This window comes from Microcaecilia unicolor, chromosome 2 (assembly GCF_901765095.1).
Source record: "Microcaecilia unicolor chromosome 2, aMicUni1.1, whole genome shotgun sequence".
Taxonomy (NCBI): domain Eukaryota; kingdom Metazoa; phylum Chordata; class Amphibia; order Gymnophiona; family Siphonopidae; genus Microcaecilia; species Microcaecilia unicolor.
The window spans coordinates 394,482,531-394,504,424 of record NC_044032.1 but is presented as its reverse complement, the minus strand read 5'-3'; the positions used below and the strand labels follow the sequence as shown (position 1 = coordinate 394,504,424).

Sequence of the window (21,894 nt, the reverse complement as noted above, 5' to 3'; positions counted from 1 at the left end):
TATAACCTCCGACAGGTGGGTTCTTCAAATAGTCCGGTCCGGGTACGCTCCCAATCTGGAATCAAAACCTCCACATTGCCCACCGGGAGCTCAATCCTTCAGTTCCCAGCACAAGCAGGTACTTGCAGAGGAACTCTCCGCCCTTCTCAGTGCCAATGCGGTCGAGCCCGTTCTACCAGGGCAAGAAGGGCTGGGATTCTATTCCAGGTACTTTCTTGTGCAAAAGAAAACAGGAGGGATGCGTCCCATCCTAGACCTAAGGGGCCTGAACAAATTTTTGGTCCGAGAGAAGTTCAGGATGCTTTGCTTTCCCTGGGCACCCTTCTTCCCATGATTCAGGAAAACGATTGGCTATGCTCTCTGGACTTAAAGGACGCCTACACTCACATCTCGGTGCTTCCAATTTACAGGCAGTACCTTCGATTTTGCCTGGGAGCTCAGCACTTTCAGTACTGCCCTTTGGTCTAGCATCTGCGCCCAGGGTTTTCACAAAGTGCTTGGCAGTTGTTGTAGCATTGCTACGCAGACTGGGAGTGCATGTGTTCCCTTATCTCGACAATTGGCTGGTGAAAAACACCTCGGAGGCAGGGGTTCTATGATCCATGCAGATTACTATTCAACTGCTCGAGCTGCTGGGGTTTGTCATAAATTATCCCAAGTCCCATCTGCATCCAGTACAAAAAGTTGGAATTCATAGGAGCTCTGTTGAACACATGGACATCTCGAGCTTATCTTCCCCAGGCAAGGGCAGGACATCCTTCTAGCCCTAGTGTCCTCAACTCGAGCATCACAACAGATCACAGCTCGGCAGATGTTGAGACTTCTGGGCCACATGGCCTCCACAGTTCATGTGACTCCCATGGCACGTCTACACATGAGATCAGCTCAATGGTTCCTAGCTTCCCAGTGGTGTCAGGCTAATTCAGACAGACGATCAGGTTGCGATGTATTACACAAACAAACAAGCAGGGGGGCACCGGATCTCGCTCTCTGTGTCAGGAAGCCGTCAGGATGTGGCTTTGGGTGCGCCAGCATGGCATGCTTCTCCAGGCTACATATCTGACAGGCGTAAACAACAGTCTGGCCGACAGTTTGAGCAGGATAATTCAACCTCACGAGTGGTCTCTGAACATGGACGTTATCCGTAAGATCTTCAAAGCTTGGGGCACCTCCTCGGTGGATCTTTTTTTGCCACTCAGGACAATCACAAGGTCCCTCGATTCTGTACCAGGCTTCAGGCCCACGACAGACTAGCATCAGATGCCTTTCTCCTTCATTGGGGGACAGGTCTTCTGTATGCGTATCCTCCCATACCTTTAGTAGGGAAAACTCTGCTGAAACTCAGACAAGACCGCGGAACCATGATTCTGATTGCACCTTTCTGGCCCCGTCAGATATGGTTCCCTCTTCTTCTGGACTTGTCCTCCGAAGAACCATGGAGATTGGACTGTTTTCCGACCCTCATCACTCAGAACGAGGGGTCACTTCTACATCCCAACCTCCAGTCTCTGGCTCTCATGGCCTGGATGTTGAGAGCGTAGAAGTTGCCTCTTTAGGCCTCTCAGAAGGTGTCTCCCGAGTCTTGCTTCCAGGAGAGATTCCACGAAAAAGAGTTATTCTTTTAAATGGAGGAGGTTTGCCGTCTAGTGTGACAGCAAGGCCCTAGATCCTTTCTCTTGTCCTACACGGACCCTGCTTTTGAATACCTTCTACACTTATCAGAGTCTGGTCTTAAGACTAACTCAGTAAGAGTTTATCTCAGTGCAATCAGTGCTTACCATCAGCGTGTAGAGGGTCAGCCTATCTCTGGACAGCCTTTAGTTGTTCATTTTATGAGAGGTTTGCTTTTGTCAAAGCCCCCTGCAAACCTCCACCAGTGTCATGGGATCTCAATGTCGTTCTCACCCAGCTGATGAAACCTCCTTTTGAGCCACTGAATTCATGCCATCTGAAGTACTTGACCTGGAAGATCGTTTTCTTGGTGGCTATTACTTCAGCTCATAGAGTCAGTGAGCTCCAAGCCCTGGTGGTTCATGCTCCTTATATTGAGTTTCATCATAACAGGGTAGTCCTCCGCACTCATCCTAAGTTCTTGCCAAAGGTGGTGTCGGAGTTCCATCTGAACCAGTCAATTGTCTTGCCATCATTTTTCCCCCGTCCACATATCCGCCCTGGTGAGGACAAGTTGCATACCTTGGACTATAAGAGAGCATTGGCCTTTTACGTGGAGCAGACAAAGCCCTATAGACAGTCCGCCCAGTTGTTTGTTTCTTTTGATCCCAACAGGATGGGGGTTGCCATCGGAAAACGCACAATCTCCAATTGGCTAGCAGATTTCATTTCCTTCACCTATGCCCAAGCTGGGCTGACTCTGGCGGGCCATGTCACGGCTCATAATGTTAGAGCCATGGCTGCGTCAGTGGCTCACCTAAAGTCAGCTTCCATTGAAGAGATTTGCAAGGCTGCAACGTGGTCATCGGTCCACATATTCACATCTCACTACTGCCTTCAGCAGGATACCCGACGCGACGGTCTGTTTGGGCAGTCAGTGTTACAGAATCTGTTTGGGGTTTAGAATCCAACTCCACCCTCCTAGGCCCATTTCTGTTCTGTTCCAGGCTTCACTCTCACTTAGTTTTGTTTGTTTTCAGGTCAATCTCAGTTATGTCCTTGCCGTTGCGAGGCCCAATTGACCAATGTTCATTGTTTTGATTGAGCCTGGGTGCTAGGGATACCCCATGCGTGACAATGTCCAGCCTGCTTGTCCTCGGAGAAAATGAAGATACATACCTGTAGCAGGTATTCTCCGAGGACAGCAGGCTGGACATCATCACAACCCTCCCTCCTCCCCTTTGGAGTTGTTCTTCTTCTTGTTTGCTTTTTACTAACTGAGGGAAGCGCGCGGGCGTCACGGGCGGGAAGTCACTCACGCATGCGCGGTGCGTTGTCCGCGCACCTGCTTTGTCGCTTCTAGAACTTTTAAAAGTTTTTCTTTTAATTCTGGAGCTCCTGGGCCGTTGCGGACGACGACCCATGCGTGATGATGTCCAGCCTGCTGTCCTCGGAGAATACCTGCTATAAGTATGTATATTCATTTTCTGGGTAACTGATTCTGTTCTGCTGAATCCATTTTTCTTTTTAGTCAAAAGTTTTGAAATTCTAGTTTGTGCCATTAATTAATGGGTTTATGTATAGTCTTGCTGGGTCTCAGGCTTCTCTGAGGTAGCTGATATTTCATGGTGTAAGCTCACAACCCTGAGGTAATATTTGAGACAGCAATAAATAAAGCCAGTAGGCCAAGTGATAAGTTATGGTGACAGCCAATTGTATGAGCAAGAATATTCTTATGTGGCCTGAGTTTTTTTGGGTTGCTTTTTGAAGTTGTAGCTTCTGAAACAGATGCTTATTATGGAATTGTATACTGCTTTGATGAATGCAGTTTCCACATAAATGCTTTTATGGTAGCTATTTTTTTCCTTTTATTATTTCTTCCCAGCCATAAATCTTTTTGCTCAATGTCTTGCATCCAGCTGCCCACAATCCCTTGGGGTCCCCCTATTACAGAGAGGCCTCAGTCAGGGGCTTAAAATATACAGTTCAGGGAGTTTTGTAGGCATTCTGAAAGATGGAGAATCCAAAGCGTGGTGCTTTAAATTGTTCTCTAATTCCTTTTCCTCCCAGATCCCCTTCCCATGTACAGACTCTGTGCATTTGTATATCTTTCCAAGCCATGATGCCGCTTGTGATCAGCTAAGGTGCTGCTTGCGAGCCATTGCTCCTAGTCTTGGTTTACCTGAGGAGCAATATGCTCTGTTGTTTCATTAGGCTTATCATTTTTTGTGTACGTTACACATTAACCCCCAAATTCTTTATAGTTTGCCAAAAAACTAGTTGCCTAACTTTTGGCACTCAAATGGTAGTAACTGAAGTTAAGCAGCAAAACAAGGGTGAAAATGCAGTTGCTGTTCTATAACTTGGCACGTAAGCATTGTAGTGCTTAACTGCAAAGGGGGCATTCACATGGGAGGGTCATAGGTGTTCCACTATTTAAGCACATGCTTTATTGAATACTGTCAGGCTCTTACTGCTGCATTTAGGCATTCCCATTTACACCTGTGCTTTGGTAACTTAAGGATTGGGGTTTAAAAGAGGAATTGTATGTTATTGATAGAATAAAAAAAAAAATAGACGCAAACTTTATTAACTAGTCTCCATTCCCTTTTCCCCGTAGTTTTAAAACTTGAACTTTCTGCCACAGCCTTAACAGCCTCTAGAATGCACAGCAGGGCCTCGTTCTGTCATCATTACCACCCACCCCAAGCACATCTCTTCATTTATAGTCAATTATTCTAATTAGCATAACGAGGAGAGTTTTAATTAGAGTTTAGTTTCAGAGAAGCAAACACTAAATAAATTGCACATTATACCATATAATCTTGGCTCTTTATATTAATCTAATATCCCTAGTACCTTAAGTTTTAATGAAACAACTCTATAATACTAAGAGGCAGACAGCAGTCCAGCAGCAAGAGGGGTGCTATCTAGTCTTTTGCACTGAGTGTCACATGCATGATTATCTCCAGTCTTTTGCACTGTCACATTATCTCCTAGTTGGTGAGAGGTTATATGTCTATACTCCAAGGCTGGAGTAGCAGACTTGGATGAGCTGAGGGAGGCAGTGAGGTATGTAGAGGAGGCCTACAGGGACATTGTATAGAAGTCTCACCTCCAATTTGGTTCAATGAGGTGGATAAGGAAGAGAGAGGCTGTGGAGAAGGAAAGAGGTGCTGGATTTGGTGGAGGGGGCAGAGTGAGATGCCAGAACCTGCAGGGAAAGAAGGAAGAGGAGAAACAGTAGCACAGAGGAAAATGAGTAAAATGTTGCAGATATAGGGGAGGAAATAGGGGAGACAGTCTGAACATGAAGGGAAGGTATGAAGGGAGACATTCTGAATGTGAAGAGAAGAGGAGATAAATGCTGGACATAAGGGAAGAAAGGAGACATTATGAACAATAAGGGAAGAAGGGAGACATGCTGAATATGAAGGGAAGAGGGGAGGCAGGCTGCACATGAGAGAGAGAGAAAACAAAGATTTGAGAAGGAGGCAGAAAAATTGGAGAAAGCGGAATGTGAAAGATCAGGGTCAAACAGACATAGGGCAGGAGGTGAGAAAAGAAATAGCAAGTGGAAAGGAGACCCTAGAAACATGTACGTACAGAGGAAAGCAGAACCAAAGATTGTGATTAAGATGATTGGAATAATAAAATCACCAGACTACAAAGGTAGGAAAATGATTTTGTTTTCAGTTTAATAACTGAATTATGTCGGTGATGAGAATTTACCTCGGTCAGCTTTATTTTGCACTGTACAGGAGGACATGCATTTCTTTCTATTTCTCTGGTGTTGCACGACATGCAGAGTTTAGTATCTCTGCTTTCAGTTTTTGTCTGCATGTTTTTTGTGGTTCCCTATTTTGTATTAGCTGAGAGTCATGTTCTGCATCTGAAGTGAATGGTTCTGCTGGCACGTTGGTGTCTGTGAGAGAATCTATAACAGTTCATCTTGCTCTAGTTTCCCAGTAGCAGGTATATTGGTGCTGTAATGTATTTTAGTAGCATAACTACTTCTGAAGGTTACAGGTGGGAATGGAGGAGATTGCTTGCTTGCTTGGATGGATTGGGATTGGATGGGGATGGTCGGGTATGGGTTAGATTCCAGTGGTGTGCCTTGACAATTTTTCTACCTTGTAAGTATGCGAGATGAAAAAGGTTGCAAATCACTGTTGTCTTCATTGTGCCGCTGGCATCTGTGTTCTTGCAGAGAAGGAATGTTTGGCCACTTGTGTGCAGAACATGCAGCAGTCAGATGACCTCTCTCCCCTGGAAATAGTCGAGATGTTTGCCGGGCTTTCTTGTTTCCTCAAAGATTCCAGCAATGTTTCACAAACGCTTTTGGATGATTTTAGGATATGTCAAGGATATAGCTTCCTTTCCGATCTTTTGCTCAGGTAAGATGAGTTTTTTCTAACAAAAGTATTATTGCATGTGTGTCTGGTGTGCTGCCTGAGCTGTGCTGCTGCCTGGAAAGAAGTTTGCTTCTTCCTAATTTGTTTCACTTTTGTATTTACAAAGTCATTTTTATTTCCTGGTTTGATCCCTATTGATTTGATGTTTCTATATTTCACTCTCTGTTCCACTTTGCTGTCTATTATTTCAGGGTGCCATCTCCAGGATTCATCTGAGATAGTTGTTATAAGTGAGAGTGTCAAAGGGTCAGATGCATATATGTTTGCGATCACCCCTCTACACACTTTCCTTCTGTTTCCCTCATCTTCCATTTCTCTCTTCAGTCCTCTTGTCTGCTCCTATTTTTCTTGAAATAGAAATAAAACAAAAAAGAGAGAAAATTAAGATGATATCTTTTGTTTTTTAATAGACTAATCTTAATACATTTTTTGACAAGCTTTTGAAGGAAAAATCTTCTACCTCAGAGCAGGAACGAGCAAAAGATGGCAATATCAATATATATAAGTGAAACACAAAAGCATTCCAATGACAACCTTGAAGGAAAGGTAAGAGTAGGGATGATCGGAGGGAGGAAGAGTGAGAATGGAGAGATAGATGGGTTTATAAAACTATACTGCGTTGCCTCTTGATCACCCATCAATCTGTACCTGTTTCTCATGCCATTCCCCCCCACCCCCCTAATGTCTAGCTTTCCCTCAAGACTCTCATGAGAATGCTTTCATGTTTCACTTATATATTTTGATATTGTCCTCTTTGGCTCATTCCTGACCTGATAAAAAAGATTTTGCCTTCGACAGCTTGTCAAAATTTTAGTCCAAAAAAAAAAAGCTATCGCGTTAATTTTCTGTTTAAAAAAAATTAATTTTATTTTTATTTATTATCTTTTAAAGTGGACTGACATGGCAACCACCCTATTATTCCCTGGTTCTTTGTATCTCCCAAAGTACATCTCTGGAATCCCACCTTCTTCTCAAATCTTATGTGTCTTAAGTGCATCAGAGCACATGCTTTCTTTATATGGGTTACACGGGACAAGGGCAACTGCAGAAGTCCCGCTTTCTTTGTCCTACACTTGCTTTCTGCTGGCAGGGAAGATAGCTGCAGCACAGTCTCTGAAAAGATACCAATTACTGTGTGGAGACAGCAGGTGGACCCAGGTGTCCCGGTCACACGCAAAATGTAGCTTCATTTAGGGGCAGATGATTAAAAGCAAAGACGGGTGCTAGAGACCAGTAACGCCATACTAGAGCCCGCGTTTGGTCCTGCCCGATGATCAGAGCTGGTGAGCGTGTGTAACAGCCAGTGCTTTTTTTTTTGTAGGAAAAAAGGTACCGGTACTCATTATGGGTGGGGCCACCACCTATGGCCCCTTCCCGATGATAGCCACACCCATGTTAGCCACACCCCCTTGACGCACATAAACAGGCATCATTGAAAATATTATACCAGTATAGGAGAAAAAAATAACTTGACTTTTTTCATTATAAATAATTTCTGTAAGATGTTATAGCTCCAGTATACCCAGTGCAAAATAAGATAACGGATGTAAATTCTCAAATTGGACATATTCCAAACACTAAAATGAAAATAAAATGATTTTTTCTACCTTTGTTGTCTGGTGACTTTGTTTTTCTGATCGTGCCGGTCCCAGTCTCTGATTCTGCTGCTCTCTTAACTCCATTTCCTGGGCTTCCTTTCCATTTATTTCTTTACTTTCCTCCTTTCTCCTTCATTTCTTGCCCTACATCCGTAGGTAAAAGCTGGGTCCGCCGCACTAGAGGAGGTATAGAATGGATCCAGTTTTTGCCTATTTTCTCCATCCATATGCAGTTTTTCTCCTCTTTTCCCTTTCCCTCATCTCGTCAGTATGCATCTCCTTCCTATTCTTCCCTCCCCTCCATCCATATGCATCTCCTTCCTCTCTCTTCCCTCTCATCCATCCATGTCCAGCATTTCTCATCTCTCCTCTCCTCCATCCATGTTCATCTCACTTCCTCTCACTTCCCTCCCCTCCATCCATGTTCATCTCACTTCCTCTCTCTTCCCTCCCCTCCATCCATGTTCATCTCACTTCCTCTCTCTTCCCTCCCCTCCATCCATGTTCATCTCACTTCTTCTCTATTCCCTCCCCTCCATACATGTTCATCTCACTTCCTCTCTCTTTCCTCCTCTCCATCCATATCCAGGATTTCAACTCTCTCCCCTCACCACCATCTATGTGCATCTCCAGACGAGATCTCCCCTGGTGGTGTAGCGACCCATCCCCCCCACAACAGAAGAAAAGGCTGGCGGTCTGGACCTCCATCCCCAACCTGGTAGTCTAGCACTCCCTCCTCCTTCCAGGGCCGCCTCCATAAGGGAGTTTGTCCTTTATATGGTAGGGAATCCTTTCCCAGCGCATCCCAGGATTCACTGGGCAGGACAGGGCACTGTCATTTTAGAGGCGGCGCTAGAAAAGTGCTACTCCCTCCTTGTCATTGAAGATATAAGGGTTTTCGGAGCCGTTAAGACTACCAGATTGGGGCTGGAGGTCTTGAGGTCCTTTCTTATGTCATGGGGGGAGAAAGGAGGTGCTAGACCACCAGGGGAGGTCTCTTCTGTTGTGGGGTCAAGGGGGTCTGTTCGTCTTCCGTCAGGTCTGGCGAGCCGGGCTGGGGGAGTACTCCTCTGTCGGGGGGGGGGGGGGGTGTCTGCAGGTCCAACGGACCTCCAAACCCTTGCAATGTTTGACAGGTCCAGGATTTTTTTAAAATTTTTGACAGCCCGGACCTGTCAAACAACTTCTGCGGGAGGATTTTGCCTTGGGCGCATGCCCAGGAACAATCCTTCCGCAGAAGTACCCCTATGATCAGAGGTAGTAGCACGCATGAATTTACATGCGATTAGCTTTGATCTTATGAGCGTCATTGCCCCTCGCTGTTCCAGTGCTAATTTTAGAGCGCTGTTTGGAGCAGCGTGGAGTTTTTGATCATCTGCACCTTAGTGGGGGAGGCTGCAGAAATCTTGTGATCACTGCCCAAGACTGAACCCTGCATTCCTTGTGACAACTTGACCATCTCAACACCCAGATGGATTTACATGCATTGCACATAATGCAGCAGGAATTCAGTAGCGTACCACACATAATCTGAGAGCAGTTTCATACACCTTCTCTAATTACACAGGGCAATTTTTTCTCATTAAGTTAGTCACCCGAGATGTTTCAACTTTTGTTATACCCTATCTTTTCTGTCTTGGAATTTATTTACTGACTTTTTGAAGAAATTCACCCAAGGTGGTATACAGCAATAATAAACCGTACAGGCGCAATAGACAATTACAACAGTAAAAATATTCAAATACACATTATGGCACAGTATGCATCATGTATACAATGCCAGCACAATACACAGTATTTGCAGCAGGTGTTAGTACTTGTGTGTGTAATTAAAGGAAGAATAATTTAACTAGTTAAAGGTCAAGCTTTCACTTGCTTCCTGAAGTAGAGATAGGCTTACATTAAGCAAAGCTTTTCTGGGAGTGCTTTTTTTATTTTTATTACATTTGTACCCCGCGCTTTCCCACTCATGGCAGGCTCAATGCGGCTTACATGGGGCAATGGAGGGTTAAGTGACTTGCCCAGAGTCACAAGGAGCTGCCTGTGCCTGAAGTGGGAATCGAACTCAGTTCCCCGGGACCAAAGTCCACCACCCTAACCACTAGGCTGCTCCTCCACTTTCTAGAATGTAGTGGCTATTCTGGTGAAGGCTCATTGGTGGGTGTCACTTTATAAAAATGAGCAAAAACCATTTTACTGATGTCAGCTACTGTTAGTTTACTTGTTTCATCTATGTTTTATTCTTTAGGTTAGAGCAGTCTAAGGAGAACGAATCCAAGGATGCTTTGAAGGACCTGGTGAATCTGATAACGTCATTAACAACATATGGTGTTAATGAATTAAAACCAGCTGGGGTCACCACAGGGGCACCTTTTTTGTTACCTGGGTTTGTAGTTCCACAGCCTACAGGAAAAGGTGAGGGATTTTGTATTGCTGTCATATTACCAAGAAGAATTTAAAATATATAACTGATGTTTTTAAAGATTATGTACCTGTGGGCTATATTGTGATCAGCTCAGGCTTTTCCTTACAAATCAAATTTTGATGATAGATGTCTACTTGTGGTGCTCATCAGTCAGAGAGTGATACCTTCCCATTTTAGCTGTGCTGAGCTACCAGAAACACTCTCTTAATCTCATGAGGAACATAATGTATATTTGCAGTAATGCATCAGTATCTTTACTTACATATTTATAGGGTGTTAATTTTCTGTAAGCATATATATATTATTTCGAGTACAGTATATTTTTCTGAGGATTTTACATCATTTGTGGGGTTACTTGTAGTTATATATTTTTAAGCGTCACTAGCCTCTGAAGTTGCTCCTCTCCCTAAATCCTCAATACCTAGTTGAATTTGGTTAAATCCATACACAGATCATTATAACCGAACACCTAGCTTGCAGGTAATTGGGTTGGCTTTCTGAGGGAAATTCTTGCTGGTTGGTTAGCTGGGGTGGGGGGAGGGGTGACTGGCTGGCTAACCTGAGGCAGGAAAAGTGGAATACCTGGTGGGGGATTAAAAGAGAGAATGGGAGGGAAACTAGTAGGGATGAGGATGAGAGGAGATAGAGATTGGTAGAGCCAGTAGAGGGATTAGAAAAAGAGTGAGGGACTGGTTGGAGTGAAGCAAAAGCTGAGAAAGAGGATAACCTTATTCTCTTGTTCCCCCTCCCATTCCCCTGTTCCTCAAAGGCAGGGTTCTCTGCTGCTGTGCATATTCTGATTTCTTGGCTCTTGGTATATAACAAATTGGCCAGTCCTATTATATGATATTACTGGTGCAATCAACATCTGTAATGTTTGGTTGCTTCAGAGGGCACTATCAATATTGATAGAGGAGACTCTCTGATCTGATGCAGCAGCAAATACACGCACAGTCAAATGACGGGATCTGACCACCCTGTTGAGTTTCAGTAATGGGAATGTTAGCCAGTAGCATTAGAGCAGCAGGACTTTAATTCTTCAAATTACTGTCCAAAATGGTGATGGTAGAAGCCAAAGGATATGTAATATATTTCAAAATATATATATATATTTTTTTAAAATTAGACCAAGCTTTGTCTACTTAGGAAAAGTAAAAAAAAGAAACACTTTTCCATCTGTCCTTAACTAGGCATTGAAGAGACCTGAAATAAAAATAACAGCTTACATTAAAATATCGTTTTAGTATTTGCAGCAGTATTTCAGATGCTAATTTAAGCAAACTTTGAAATTAGATGCATATATTGTTTTATTTTTGTTAGCACTTATATAGAATGTTAATTCACAATTATTTGATGCTTTGTTTCTATTAGAAGAACCTAAGATGTGTTAAACTGGGTCAGATCAATGGTCCATAGAGCCTAGCATCCTTTCTCTGACAGTGACCACTATAGGTCACTTAGAAGCACCCAGCAGATTTCAGTGGATAAATCCATTTCCTGTTGCTCTTTCTCTAAAATGGTGGTCCCCATATCTGTCTGGCTAATACTTGCTAATTGACCTACCCTCCAGAAGTTGGTCCAGACCATTTAAAAAAAAAATTCTTCAGGGTCTTTTTTTGAAAAACTAGGAAAAAAGGCCCGTTTCTGAAACCAATGAAATGGGCGCTAGCAAAGTTTTTCCTTTGATTGTGTATGTTTGAGAGAGTGGGTGTGAGAGTGACTGTGTGAGAGAGAGAGTGAATGTGTGAGTGTGTGTGTTTGACAGAGAGTGAGTGAGACTGTATGCGAGTGTGTGTGTGTGAGAATGAGAGTGTGTGCCAGGGTGACCTCCCTCCCTGCCAGGGGCCCCACTCCCTCTCTCCCTCCCAGTTCCAGTGCTGTACCAGCTCCAGGGTCCCCCTTCCCTCCCTCCCTCCCAGTTCCAGGGTTCCCCTCTCAGTTCGAGGGTACCCCCTCCCTGGAAGTTCCAGGGTCGGCCCCCCCCCCCTTCCAGGGTACCCCTTCTCCCTCTTCATGTGTAACAGCTGTCCCTTGTTGTTGGTTTTTTTTTTTTTGTAAAGGGGGTGGGGTGTTTGGTGGGTTTCCGGGCTTGCGAAATGGGAGGGAGTGGCAAGGGGCTTTGAATGTGGTAATTGTTGCTGGGTTCTTATAGAGAGAGGGCTACAGCAAGCAACAGCTGTTCGTTTCCCTTCCATCCTCCTTCCTTCCCTCCCTGTCCTGCGAGTGCGGGACATAGGGAGGGAAGGAGGAAGGGAAACGATTAGCTGTTGCTTGCTGCATCTTGGTTTGTGTGTGTGTTTGAATGTTAGGGAGGGGAGGAGGGGGTGTTTGGTGTTCTGCGATCTGTGAGGGAGTGGTGGGTGACTTGATTTGTGTGTGTGTGAATGTTGTTGGGGGGGGGTTGGCGGGGTTTTGCGAACTGTGAAGGAGTGGCAGGCGACTTGGAGGGGGGGGGTGACGGGCTTGCAAAATGGGAGGGAGGGGCTTTGAATGTGGTAATTGTTGCTGGGTTCTTATAGAGAGAGATGTGACGGCGCTACAGCAAGCAACAGCTGTTTTGTTTCCCTTCCCTCCTCCCTCCTTCCCTCCCTGTCCCGTCGTCTTTTCTTGTACATTATGCGTGTGTGGGACACAGGGAGGGAAGGAGGAATGGCGGAAGGCAAACGCTCAGCTGTTGCTTGCTGCAGCTTGGTTTGTGTGTGTGTTTGAAAGTTTTTTTTGGGGGGGGGTTGCGGGGTTCTGTGAACTGTGAGGGAGTAGCGGTTGACTTGGGGGGTGGAGTGAGCGTTGCTGGGGTGGTGCTCTCTATTATATGCATGAGACATACATTTGTCAACTGAGATATACATCTCCTTATTGTCCCACTATTCTTATCTTTAGTAGATCTTTACCATTCAAAGAATACCCCTCTCTACCCTTGGATTTCCCATCACCTCCCTTGTTTGTTGTTCTGTTAGACCCTTGACATCTGCAGGAGGAGCTCCGGTTTCTTTTATACCCAAGAAAGATCGCTCCCTCTGACCTTTAATACAGAGGGATCATTTATAACCAGTACCTTCTGCCATTTATCATCAAGCTGCTGGAATATTTTCAGTCAGGTCAAATTTTCATGAAGCTTGACAACCTCATCTACAGCCAGAAAAATGGAAGATACCCGATCTAGACATTTCAAACATTTAAGTAATGCTTTTTGGCTTAAGGAATGTAGAAACTACATTTCAAAACCTAGTAAATGAGATATTCATTTCACATGTCACAAAATATACAGTGATGTATCTAGAAGACATATTGATATTCTCTTAAGATCCAGTGGAACATGAGCAATGGATCTGTTGGTTCCAAGTTGCTTAAGGGGGACACAAGCTATATGCCAAATTAGAGAAGTGTGAATTAGATAAAAGGTCCATAGAGTTTCTGGCATATGTGATTTTGACAGACTATTTCCACAGTCATGAAGTGGCAAGTTCATTCAGGTATCAGAGTTACAGTATTTTCTAGTAATTGCAAATGGGTCAGTCCATGTCATGTGGACCAGGGGGTCCTCTCTTGACCATGTCCAGTTTCGACTAAACTTTTTATGGATGTTCTAGATCAGGGTTATCCAGCCTTGTTTCTCGATGGCTCAATCCAATCAGTTTTTCAGGATTTCCCCAATGAATATGCATGAGATCTATTTGCGTGCACTGCCTCTATCATATGCAAATAGATCTCAGCATATTCATTGGGGAAGTCCTGAAACATGACGTGGTGAGGGCTGAGGTTGGACACTCCTGTTCTTGATGATCTGAAAGTAAAACATGCAGAATTTCAGGAACAAAGATCTCATAGTTGGGGAACTGTAGGCCAGAGACAAAAATCAACCTTGTGAATATATAAAGTAATGCAACAAAATTGCCAGCTTCATCATCTTGTTATATTTGAGCAGCACCATACGCAAATAGCTTCTAACTTTTTAGCACTGAATAAGAATAATGGTGCCAATTGTTTTAGTCCAAGATTGTCATTTTAATGTTAAGAGAATGTTTCTTCTGTGCTTAGTTGGTTGAAAATGGGCAAAAAATTATAGTACTGAGTAAAGTTTTGCCCTATGTTCAGGTGAAAATATTTCAATAGGTGTCAGATCAAATATATATATATTTTTTTGCACCACTGAAAAGAGGAACTTTCTTACTACCAGAATCAGATTTTCATACTTTGGGACCAAGATGTTTTACATCCCTAAACAAGCATTGAAATCCATTATGTTCATTGTTTGCATGTAGGATTTTGCAATGCTAAATAGAAGAAAAAGTCAGATACTACTATTTTACTACAAACCTTCAGTATGAAGTTGAACGTGAATGATAGTTCACATGGAGTTCGATGATAGTTATAATGCCTTGAAGTTGATGTTAAATAAGCAAGCTGATGTGGTCGCAAAAGATACTCACTCTTATACCGAAGAGTATTCATGTGACGTACTCAAATTATGATGCCTAAATTATTTTATTAGAATAAATACTTAACTTTTTCTATTCGGATACATTTTTGATGTGTTTAAAGCCTATTTGAAAACACTATACAATAAGTTGTCATGGTAATTTGCTGATATATTGTATAGTGAAAAAATGTTGTTGTCCCGCTGAAGAATGTTGCTGATCATTGCTACATTTGCCATAAAATACTGAGCTAGGACAGAAGATTCATAAGTAACATTGTTGCAATAGTGGATTGCTAAAAAATGGTATGAGAATAAAACATTTTGGTTGCTTTTGGACTGAGTTCTGGGCCACAAAGTCTTCTGGTCCTAAGGTGCACATAATTCTAGTAGCAAAAAATATGATATTTTTGATAGGACTGGAAAGAAAAACTCAGATGATGCCTACTGGGAACTAGCACTAAAATTACAACAAAATTCCTTATTAATCACTTTTTTAAATTTTCAGTTATGTATGTCTCAGTGAATTTGTGTCTAAAGACAGTTTCTTTTAGCTTTCCTTCAACAATCTTGCCCACAACAAGCAAGCAAATTATTATTTAATTTGATCTATTGCCTGGGAAGAAGCTTATTTCACAGTTTCATTAAAATTACAAAATGCTAATTTTTCAGCCTACTTTGAGTCCAATTTAGGGAAAATGCTGAGAAGTGAGAGCCTTAGAAATATAATATTCAAACTCGGCACCAAAAGCTTACCTAGATGGGTGAATTTCAAGCTAATTGATGTCATTCAAAGAAAATAAAACTGCAAACTTTGCATAATTATTGAACATCATTGCATAACTGTGAAAGGTGCTTTTATTCTAGTGACTTTCTGCAAGCAGAAGAAACCTTGCAACAGTGGTCAGTCCAGGTACTTGTGATCTGGATTGGCCACTGTTGGAACCGGGATACTGGGCTAGATGGATCTTTGGACTGACCCAGTATGGTTATTCTTATGTTCTTAGTTTGAGACCTCCCAGAACATACACACACAGTTTCTGTGTGGTGGAAGAGGTATAGAGGAGTAGCCTAATGGCTAGTGCAGTGGCTGACAACCAGGGGAACTGGGTTCAATTCCCACTACATCTCCGAGGTGCAGATGCTCAAAACTCTGGTGCTGTTCAGTATAGCTGCGTAAAATTACTGCCACAACAGCACTGCAACACAGCTCCCTAATGCTTAGCGCAAATGACATGCAAATTTAGGCTCGCTGGTTGAGCATTAGGGAGTTGTTTCAGAGTTAGGGGAGGATGGTGTCTGGCACCTGTGCTGAAGAGTTGTGCATTAAGCACAGCAACGCATGTCCAGAATGCCAGTAGGGGGGAGGAGGGAATGAAGAGGAAGAGGAGCTGTCCTGCTACTTCCAAGCACACAGCACAAGCGCGACAAGACACAGGGATAAAGATTTCGAAAAACAAGTTGGGTTTGAAATGCCACACCAGGTAACCTGGGCAATGTATATCCAGAGGACATTTTTCCTCCCCCCCCCCCCCCAAAAAAAAAAGTCCCCCTACTTGCATTTAACTTTGGAAACATCAGAAGCTTAGCGGAGATTGGGTGGCAGAGCTGGTGGTGGGAGGTGGGGCTGGTGCTGGACAGACTTCTACGGTCTGTGCCCTGACAATGACAGATAGAAATCAAGGTCAGGTATATATATAAAGTAGAACGTATGAGTTTATCTTGTTGGGCAGACTGGATGGACCATACAGGTCTTTTTCTGCCATCACCTACTATGTTACTATATGTAGGACCCACCAGATGCCCAGGTCCATGGACTGTGCCACTTGTGGCTTAATTCTGACCCGATGCTGTTGATTAAGCTTGGAGCTGGCGTAAGGTTTTCAGTGGCAAGAGTGCCCTTGTTTGGCGCACTTGCCATTGAGCAGTGGAGGAATAGGGAATTAGCTCATCAGCATCCATTTGCATGCTGATTGTGGTATCCCTTTGCACAGATGTTATTCCCTGTGGTAGGGGTCTTTCACCATACTGTGCCAGTAAACGTGGGCGCTAATGGCCTCTGTCGCCTGCGTTTATTTTTGAACATCAGGGCCCTTGCGACTCTGGTCAAGTCACCTAATTCTCCATTGCCCCAGGTGCAAAATAAGTACCTGAATATAATACGTAAATCACTTTGATTGTAACCACAAAAAAGGTGGTATATCAAATCCTATCCCCTTTCCCTTTATTCAAAATTGAAGATAGTTGAGTAGGGGTGATTTCTAGAACTGGTCCACTTGACATGGAATTACCCAGATATGTAATGGTACTTCATTTAGCAGCTCCAGCGACAGAAGTCCTTAAGAAATGTGCCCCTTTGATGTGGACTCAACTTTGCCTAACAAGTCTGCATCACTTGTACCATTCTCTGTACAAGTTTCATTTGCGGTTTAACATATTTATGAAGGGGAACTATAACAGGGTGTTTCTGATGAGCTTTTTTTTTTTTTTTTTTTTTTTAAATAAGTACAATTCAATTTTATGGGTTGTTTTTTTTTTTTAAACTCTGATGCGGCTCTGTTAGGCGAAACAAGACTACTTCATATCTATGTGGTTACACTACAAAAAGTTGGCAAAATTTGAATACTGCTTTCTTGGTCTACTTTATTTTTGGTCCTGACAGCTGTGGATCATCGCCTGTTTCTTCGTTTTCCCTTTCATAAAGGCCTGAGAATAGCAGTAGGCTTTTGAGCCCTTAGCATTCATCTCTGCCCCAATCCTGATACATCCTGATCCAAAGCAACCATTCATCATTGGAGCCAGTACATCTAGAGCAGCTATTGGTGTCATGTTGTCTTGGAGCAGCCGATGTAAAATCTCCTCCGCCTGCATGCTTTCTACTCCCAGAATCTCTCACAAGCAATGATCAAAAGCCCTGTGCTGTTCCAAACAGTGCTCTAAAAATAATGCTGAAACAGTGTGGGGCATTATTGGACCTATGATCAGAGATAATGACATGCTAATTTAAGCACACAATTCTCTCTGATCATAGGGAAGAAGTGTGTGAGGATTGTGCCCGAGCATGTGCTCCGGCACAATCCTCCCGCACTTGTTTGACCTGTCAAACACAGGGGCTGGAGGTCCATGGGAACCACCAGACCCCAACTACCCCTGCCCCGAGCAAGACAAAACGGGGGCTGGAGGTCAGTCAGACCTCCGGTCCCTCCCCCCGACACAGGTTCAAGGAGGGCTGGAGATCCGGTGGGTCTCCAGCCCTCTCTAACCCCCCCCCCCCCTCCCCAGTGTTAGCAAGAAGTCTGTGGTGGCCCATTGGGCCACTGTCCACCCACCCCCCTACCTTGAGTTGGAGGAGGGGAGGTGGCCTTCTGATCATCGGGGCATCAGTGCCTGAGAAAAGTTATAACATCTGGACAAATAGCTGTTGCCCATAACAATGGCATTGAAAGAATGGTAAAAAGACAGAAGAACAGTAACCCTTGCAATCACGGAAGCAAGTCAAACACAGCGAGGGTGACAAAGGAAAGAGCAGCAGACGCTGTTCAAAGAATTGGCTTTATTATAACATCCGAGACTTGACACAAGTTGAATTTCGCCCTAAAAAGGCCTTCCTCAGGAGTCTTCTATTGGATGTATGAGGATTCTTAGCTAGCCTTAATGACATACACGTGATGTTTAATACCTTGCTGCTTTCTTCCAACAATATAGGTGTGTGAACGCTTTAACTCCTGAGGAAGGCCTTCTTAGACCGAAACACGACTCATGTTAAGTCTTGGATGTGATAATAAAGCCAATTGTTTGGACATCTGCTGCTCTTTCCTTTGTCACCCTCGCTGTATTTGAATTGAAAGAATGGTGCCACCTCTTTGAAGGATTTTGCAAACTATAAGCTGGAATTCCTTGAAACACCATTCGATATGTACTCTAAACTGTCACGTTTGCCACTCTTCCTTTCCAGTTCAAATTTTTGTTGACTTACCAATGAATATTGGAGACTAACAAGGTAGTTGCCCTTTCCCAGGGACACCTATTCCACCATACTTTGCCCTGAAAATTTTGATTTAGACACTATGAAATTGGTATTGTGGAGCTAGGAAAGGTAGGCAAATCCGATGATGACTTTGCACAAGACAAACAGTGGGGAATGACAGGGTCTGGAAGATCAAAGCAAAACTGGAAGAGGGTAGTTGGTATAGATGGGCAGATTTGATAGGCCATATAGGGGTAAATTCTATAAAAGGCACTCAAATTTAAGTGCCAGGAAAATTGGCACTAAGCGCTATTGGCTGAGCACCCTTTGTAGAATAGTGCTTAGTGCAGATGGGCGCATGGACTTATGCCTGCTGAAAGTTAATGTAAATCTTGGCATTCTATAACATTGTGTCTAAATATTTGGAATGCTCTTAACCCTCCCATGGCCATGCCCCCTTATGTTTTACACATGAGACATTTTGGGCGCAAAGCGTTAAAGCATGCAGAACTGTAAATTAGTGCCAGTTAATACTAACATCAATAATCAGTTTTTGGCATCTAATTGACTAATTAGCTTGCATGCACATCTGGGCTCTGTGCCTAAATTTGGGCGCCCAACTGTGGATGACCTATATAGAATCAGGGGGATGGTCTTTATCTGCTGTCACGTTTCTATGTTACTGTATTCTTGATTTTCAGATATTTGTTTACTTCCATTTATTAGACTCCTATATTTCCTTAATCTCTAAATGGCAAACACAGGAAAAACAACAAAAAAAGCAAATAATATAAAAATTACATAAAACATATAGTAAAATACAGTAAATGTATAACAAAAGCATAAGAAACAAACTATATTTATTGTGGTTATGTTTTGTGAAGGTAGATTACACCAAGTCATGCCTTTCTGTGTTCAAGTGCTCTTGAGATTCCCCTGCCATTAGATGTGTCAAACTGATGTGGCTGATGTTTCTTGTGCGTGTTTCAGGTCACAGTATGAAGAATATCCAAGCCTTCTCTGTCCTCCAGAATGCATTTCTGAAAGCAAAAACAAGCTATCTTGCACGGATCATCCTCGATGCTATCACAAACATTTATGTAGCAGACAATGCAAACTACTTCATCTTGGAATCACAGCACACATTATCCCAGTTTGCGGAGAAGATTTCCAAGTTGCCTGAAGTGCAGGCCAAATATTTTGAGATGCTTGAGTTTATTGTTTTCAGCTTGAACTACATCCCTTGTAAGGAACTGATCAGTGTCAGCATCCTTCTGAAATCTAGCACTTCATACCAGTGCAGCATCATTGCAACGAAGACACTACTCAAGTTTACCCGGCATGACCCCATCTTTAAGGATGTTTTCAGGGAAGTGGGGCTGCTGGAGGTGATGGTGAACCTTTTGCACAAATATGCAGCCCTGTTAAAAGATCCAACACAGGCAATTAATGAACAAGGTAAGAGTATTGCTTCAGACTTAAGTGTTTTTTTTTTTTATTGTGCAGGAAACCTGCCTTGCAAGATTATTGCTTGAGTATCATATTTTTGGAAGGCTCTCATAATGTGCAACTAGGTATGATGCATGAAAAAAAAATTGTAAACCCAATTATTCTTGATGGGAACCCATTTACTAGCTATAAGGTTAGATTGAGAAGGCAAGAAGGTGCCTATTTATACTTTTATTTTATAAAGACACATATGCAGCTGTGTCTTTATAAAATATTGGCACAAGTACAACAGAAATTGTACCTGAAATGAAGCTATGGCCATTACACCTGCTCAAAAGCTGGTGTAAATGTCAGTGTGTAAAGTATACACACAGATCGTGACTCTGCCATCTTCTACCCAAAACCCACCCCAACATGTATACTCTAAAGTCTCATAAAAGAGAGTGTGTTGTTGACTGCATCTACTTGTACTTGGTGGGTAATTGTATAAGAGGCCTTATGCGCAGGTATACTGACACATGTGAAAATGGTGTTATTAAATCACCCTCTGTGCTTATCTTACATGAACACGTTACTGTGCGTGAACGCATATTAAAACAATAATGCATGTTAGTAAATGAGGTCTTCAATGTTAACAGATTTTCATAGAGCGCTCCCAGTTATATTTCAGAAAGGTCAGCTGTGATTTGGTCTTTGTCAGGTCATCACTGCCTGGGGTTACAGTGTATTAGTATTTGCGTCTATGATCATCCCTATGATCTCTTGATGTTAACTGTGGATGAGTAGAGGAAAAGGGAGATGGGCAACCAAAGCCTTTTCTTTACCATGTCTCTGTGTAAACTGTTGGCTTACTTTTGCTTTCACTTGTGACCTGGCTAGGCCTGTTGAAGATATTCTTGGACAGCCTTTATTAGTCATCTGCTTGGTGAACACCATATAATGCAAATAAAAAAAATGCAAGTAAATATAATTATTACTGTGAGTTCCCAAATCAAAGATTTTTTTTTTTTAGGGTCCTGGCTGGCGTGCCATTTGTAAGGGATGTGGGATCATGTGGCTTAAAATGCATACCTGAGTAATTGGTCACTGTTGAGAACTCTGTTCTTTAGAACTTAGAAACAAGGCGGTTGTCATTGAATAGGTGAGATACAACCCTTGAACAGTGCAATACTCAAAGGTGGCTATAACTTTAATTTATTATTCCTGGCAGTGCTGATGGACGAAAGCCACTGAGTGATGATTCACACCTGCTCTTGGTTACTGTGTAGCCAGCCTATGAGATTACAGTTTCTATAAATCCTCCGTAACAGTGTTTATGAATTTTTTTGTCTGGATCTTGCTGTAGTTCTTGAATGTTGCATTGCTTGACTTTAGGATATGCTGTAATAAGAATGATAGCTTGTCTTATGTGCATCTTGGTTCCCTGCCATAAAGTACACTGGGTTAGTGGTGGATTTACGCTGCTGCTGGCATAGTATCAGGCAGCAAGCGTTGGTTTACCTGGGGACCTAGGAGTTGGACAGGTCGATTGCGCTGATACATGTTCAATTTATTTTATATAAATTGCATACTTCCTAATAAGTTCTTTCTTCCTTCATAATGTTGTTCAGTAATTAAATCATGGGCGTAGCTATGGGTAGGCCTGTGTGGGCCCAGGCCCACCCATCTTGTCCTAATAGCCACCAGTTATGGGGAGATGTGGCCAGGGTCCCACTGGACCCCCAGGGCTTTATTTTCAAGGGGTGGGGGGATGGAAGTCTTTGGGAGGAGGGGGGGTTCTGGGGTCCTCTGGTTCACCAGGGCTGTTTGACAGGTTAAGGCGTTTCTGAATTCTACCTGGGTATGCACTCAAGAGCTCTGAGTAATGTACAGCTCATGAGTGCATGCCAGGTACAATTCTCCTGCAGAACTGGAAACAGCTCTTTAATGCTCAGTGCTGACATCACACCTAAATTTGCCTGTCATTAGCACTGAGCATTAGTGAGCTGTGTTGCAGCATTGATTGAGCGGTA

At 43.1% G+C, this 21,894-nt stretch overlaps 1 protein-coding gene across 5 annotated transcripts in view; it reads left to right on the top strand.

The window, feature by feature from the left end:
- WDFY3 (WD repeat and FYVE domain containing 3) overlaps positions 1–21,894 on the top strand; it is a 655,707-nt gene that overhangs the window by 226,876 nt on the left and 406,937 nt on the right. For all 5 annotated transcript variants that reach the window (XM_030190597.1, XM_030190598.1, XM_030190593.1 and 2 more), the window contains 3 exons: positions 5,822–6,008; positions 9,873–10,039; positions 19,424–19,891. In XM_030190597.1, coding sequence (XP_030046457.1) covers positions 5,822–6,008; positions 9,873–10,039; positions 19,424–19,891 — 822 coding nt within the window. The remainder of the gene's footprint in view (positions 1–5,821; positions 6,009–9,872; positions 10,040–19,423; positions 19,892–21,894) is intronic.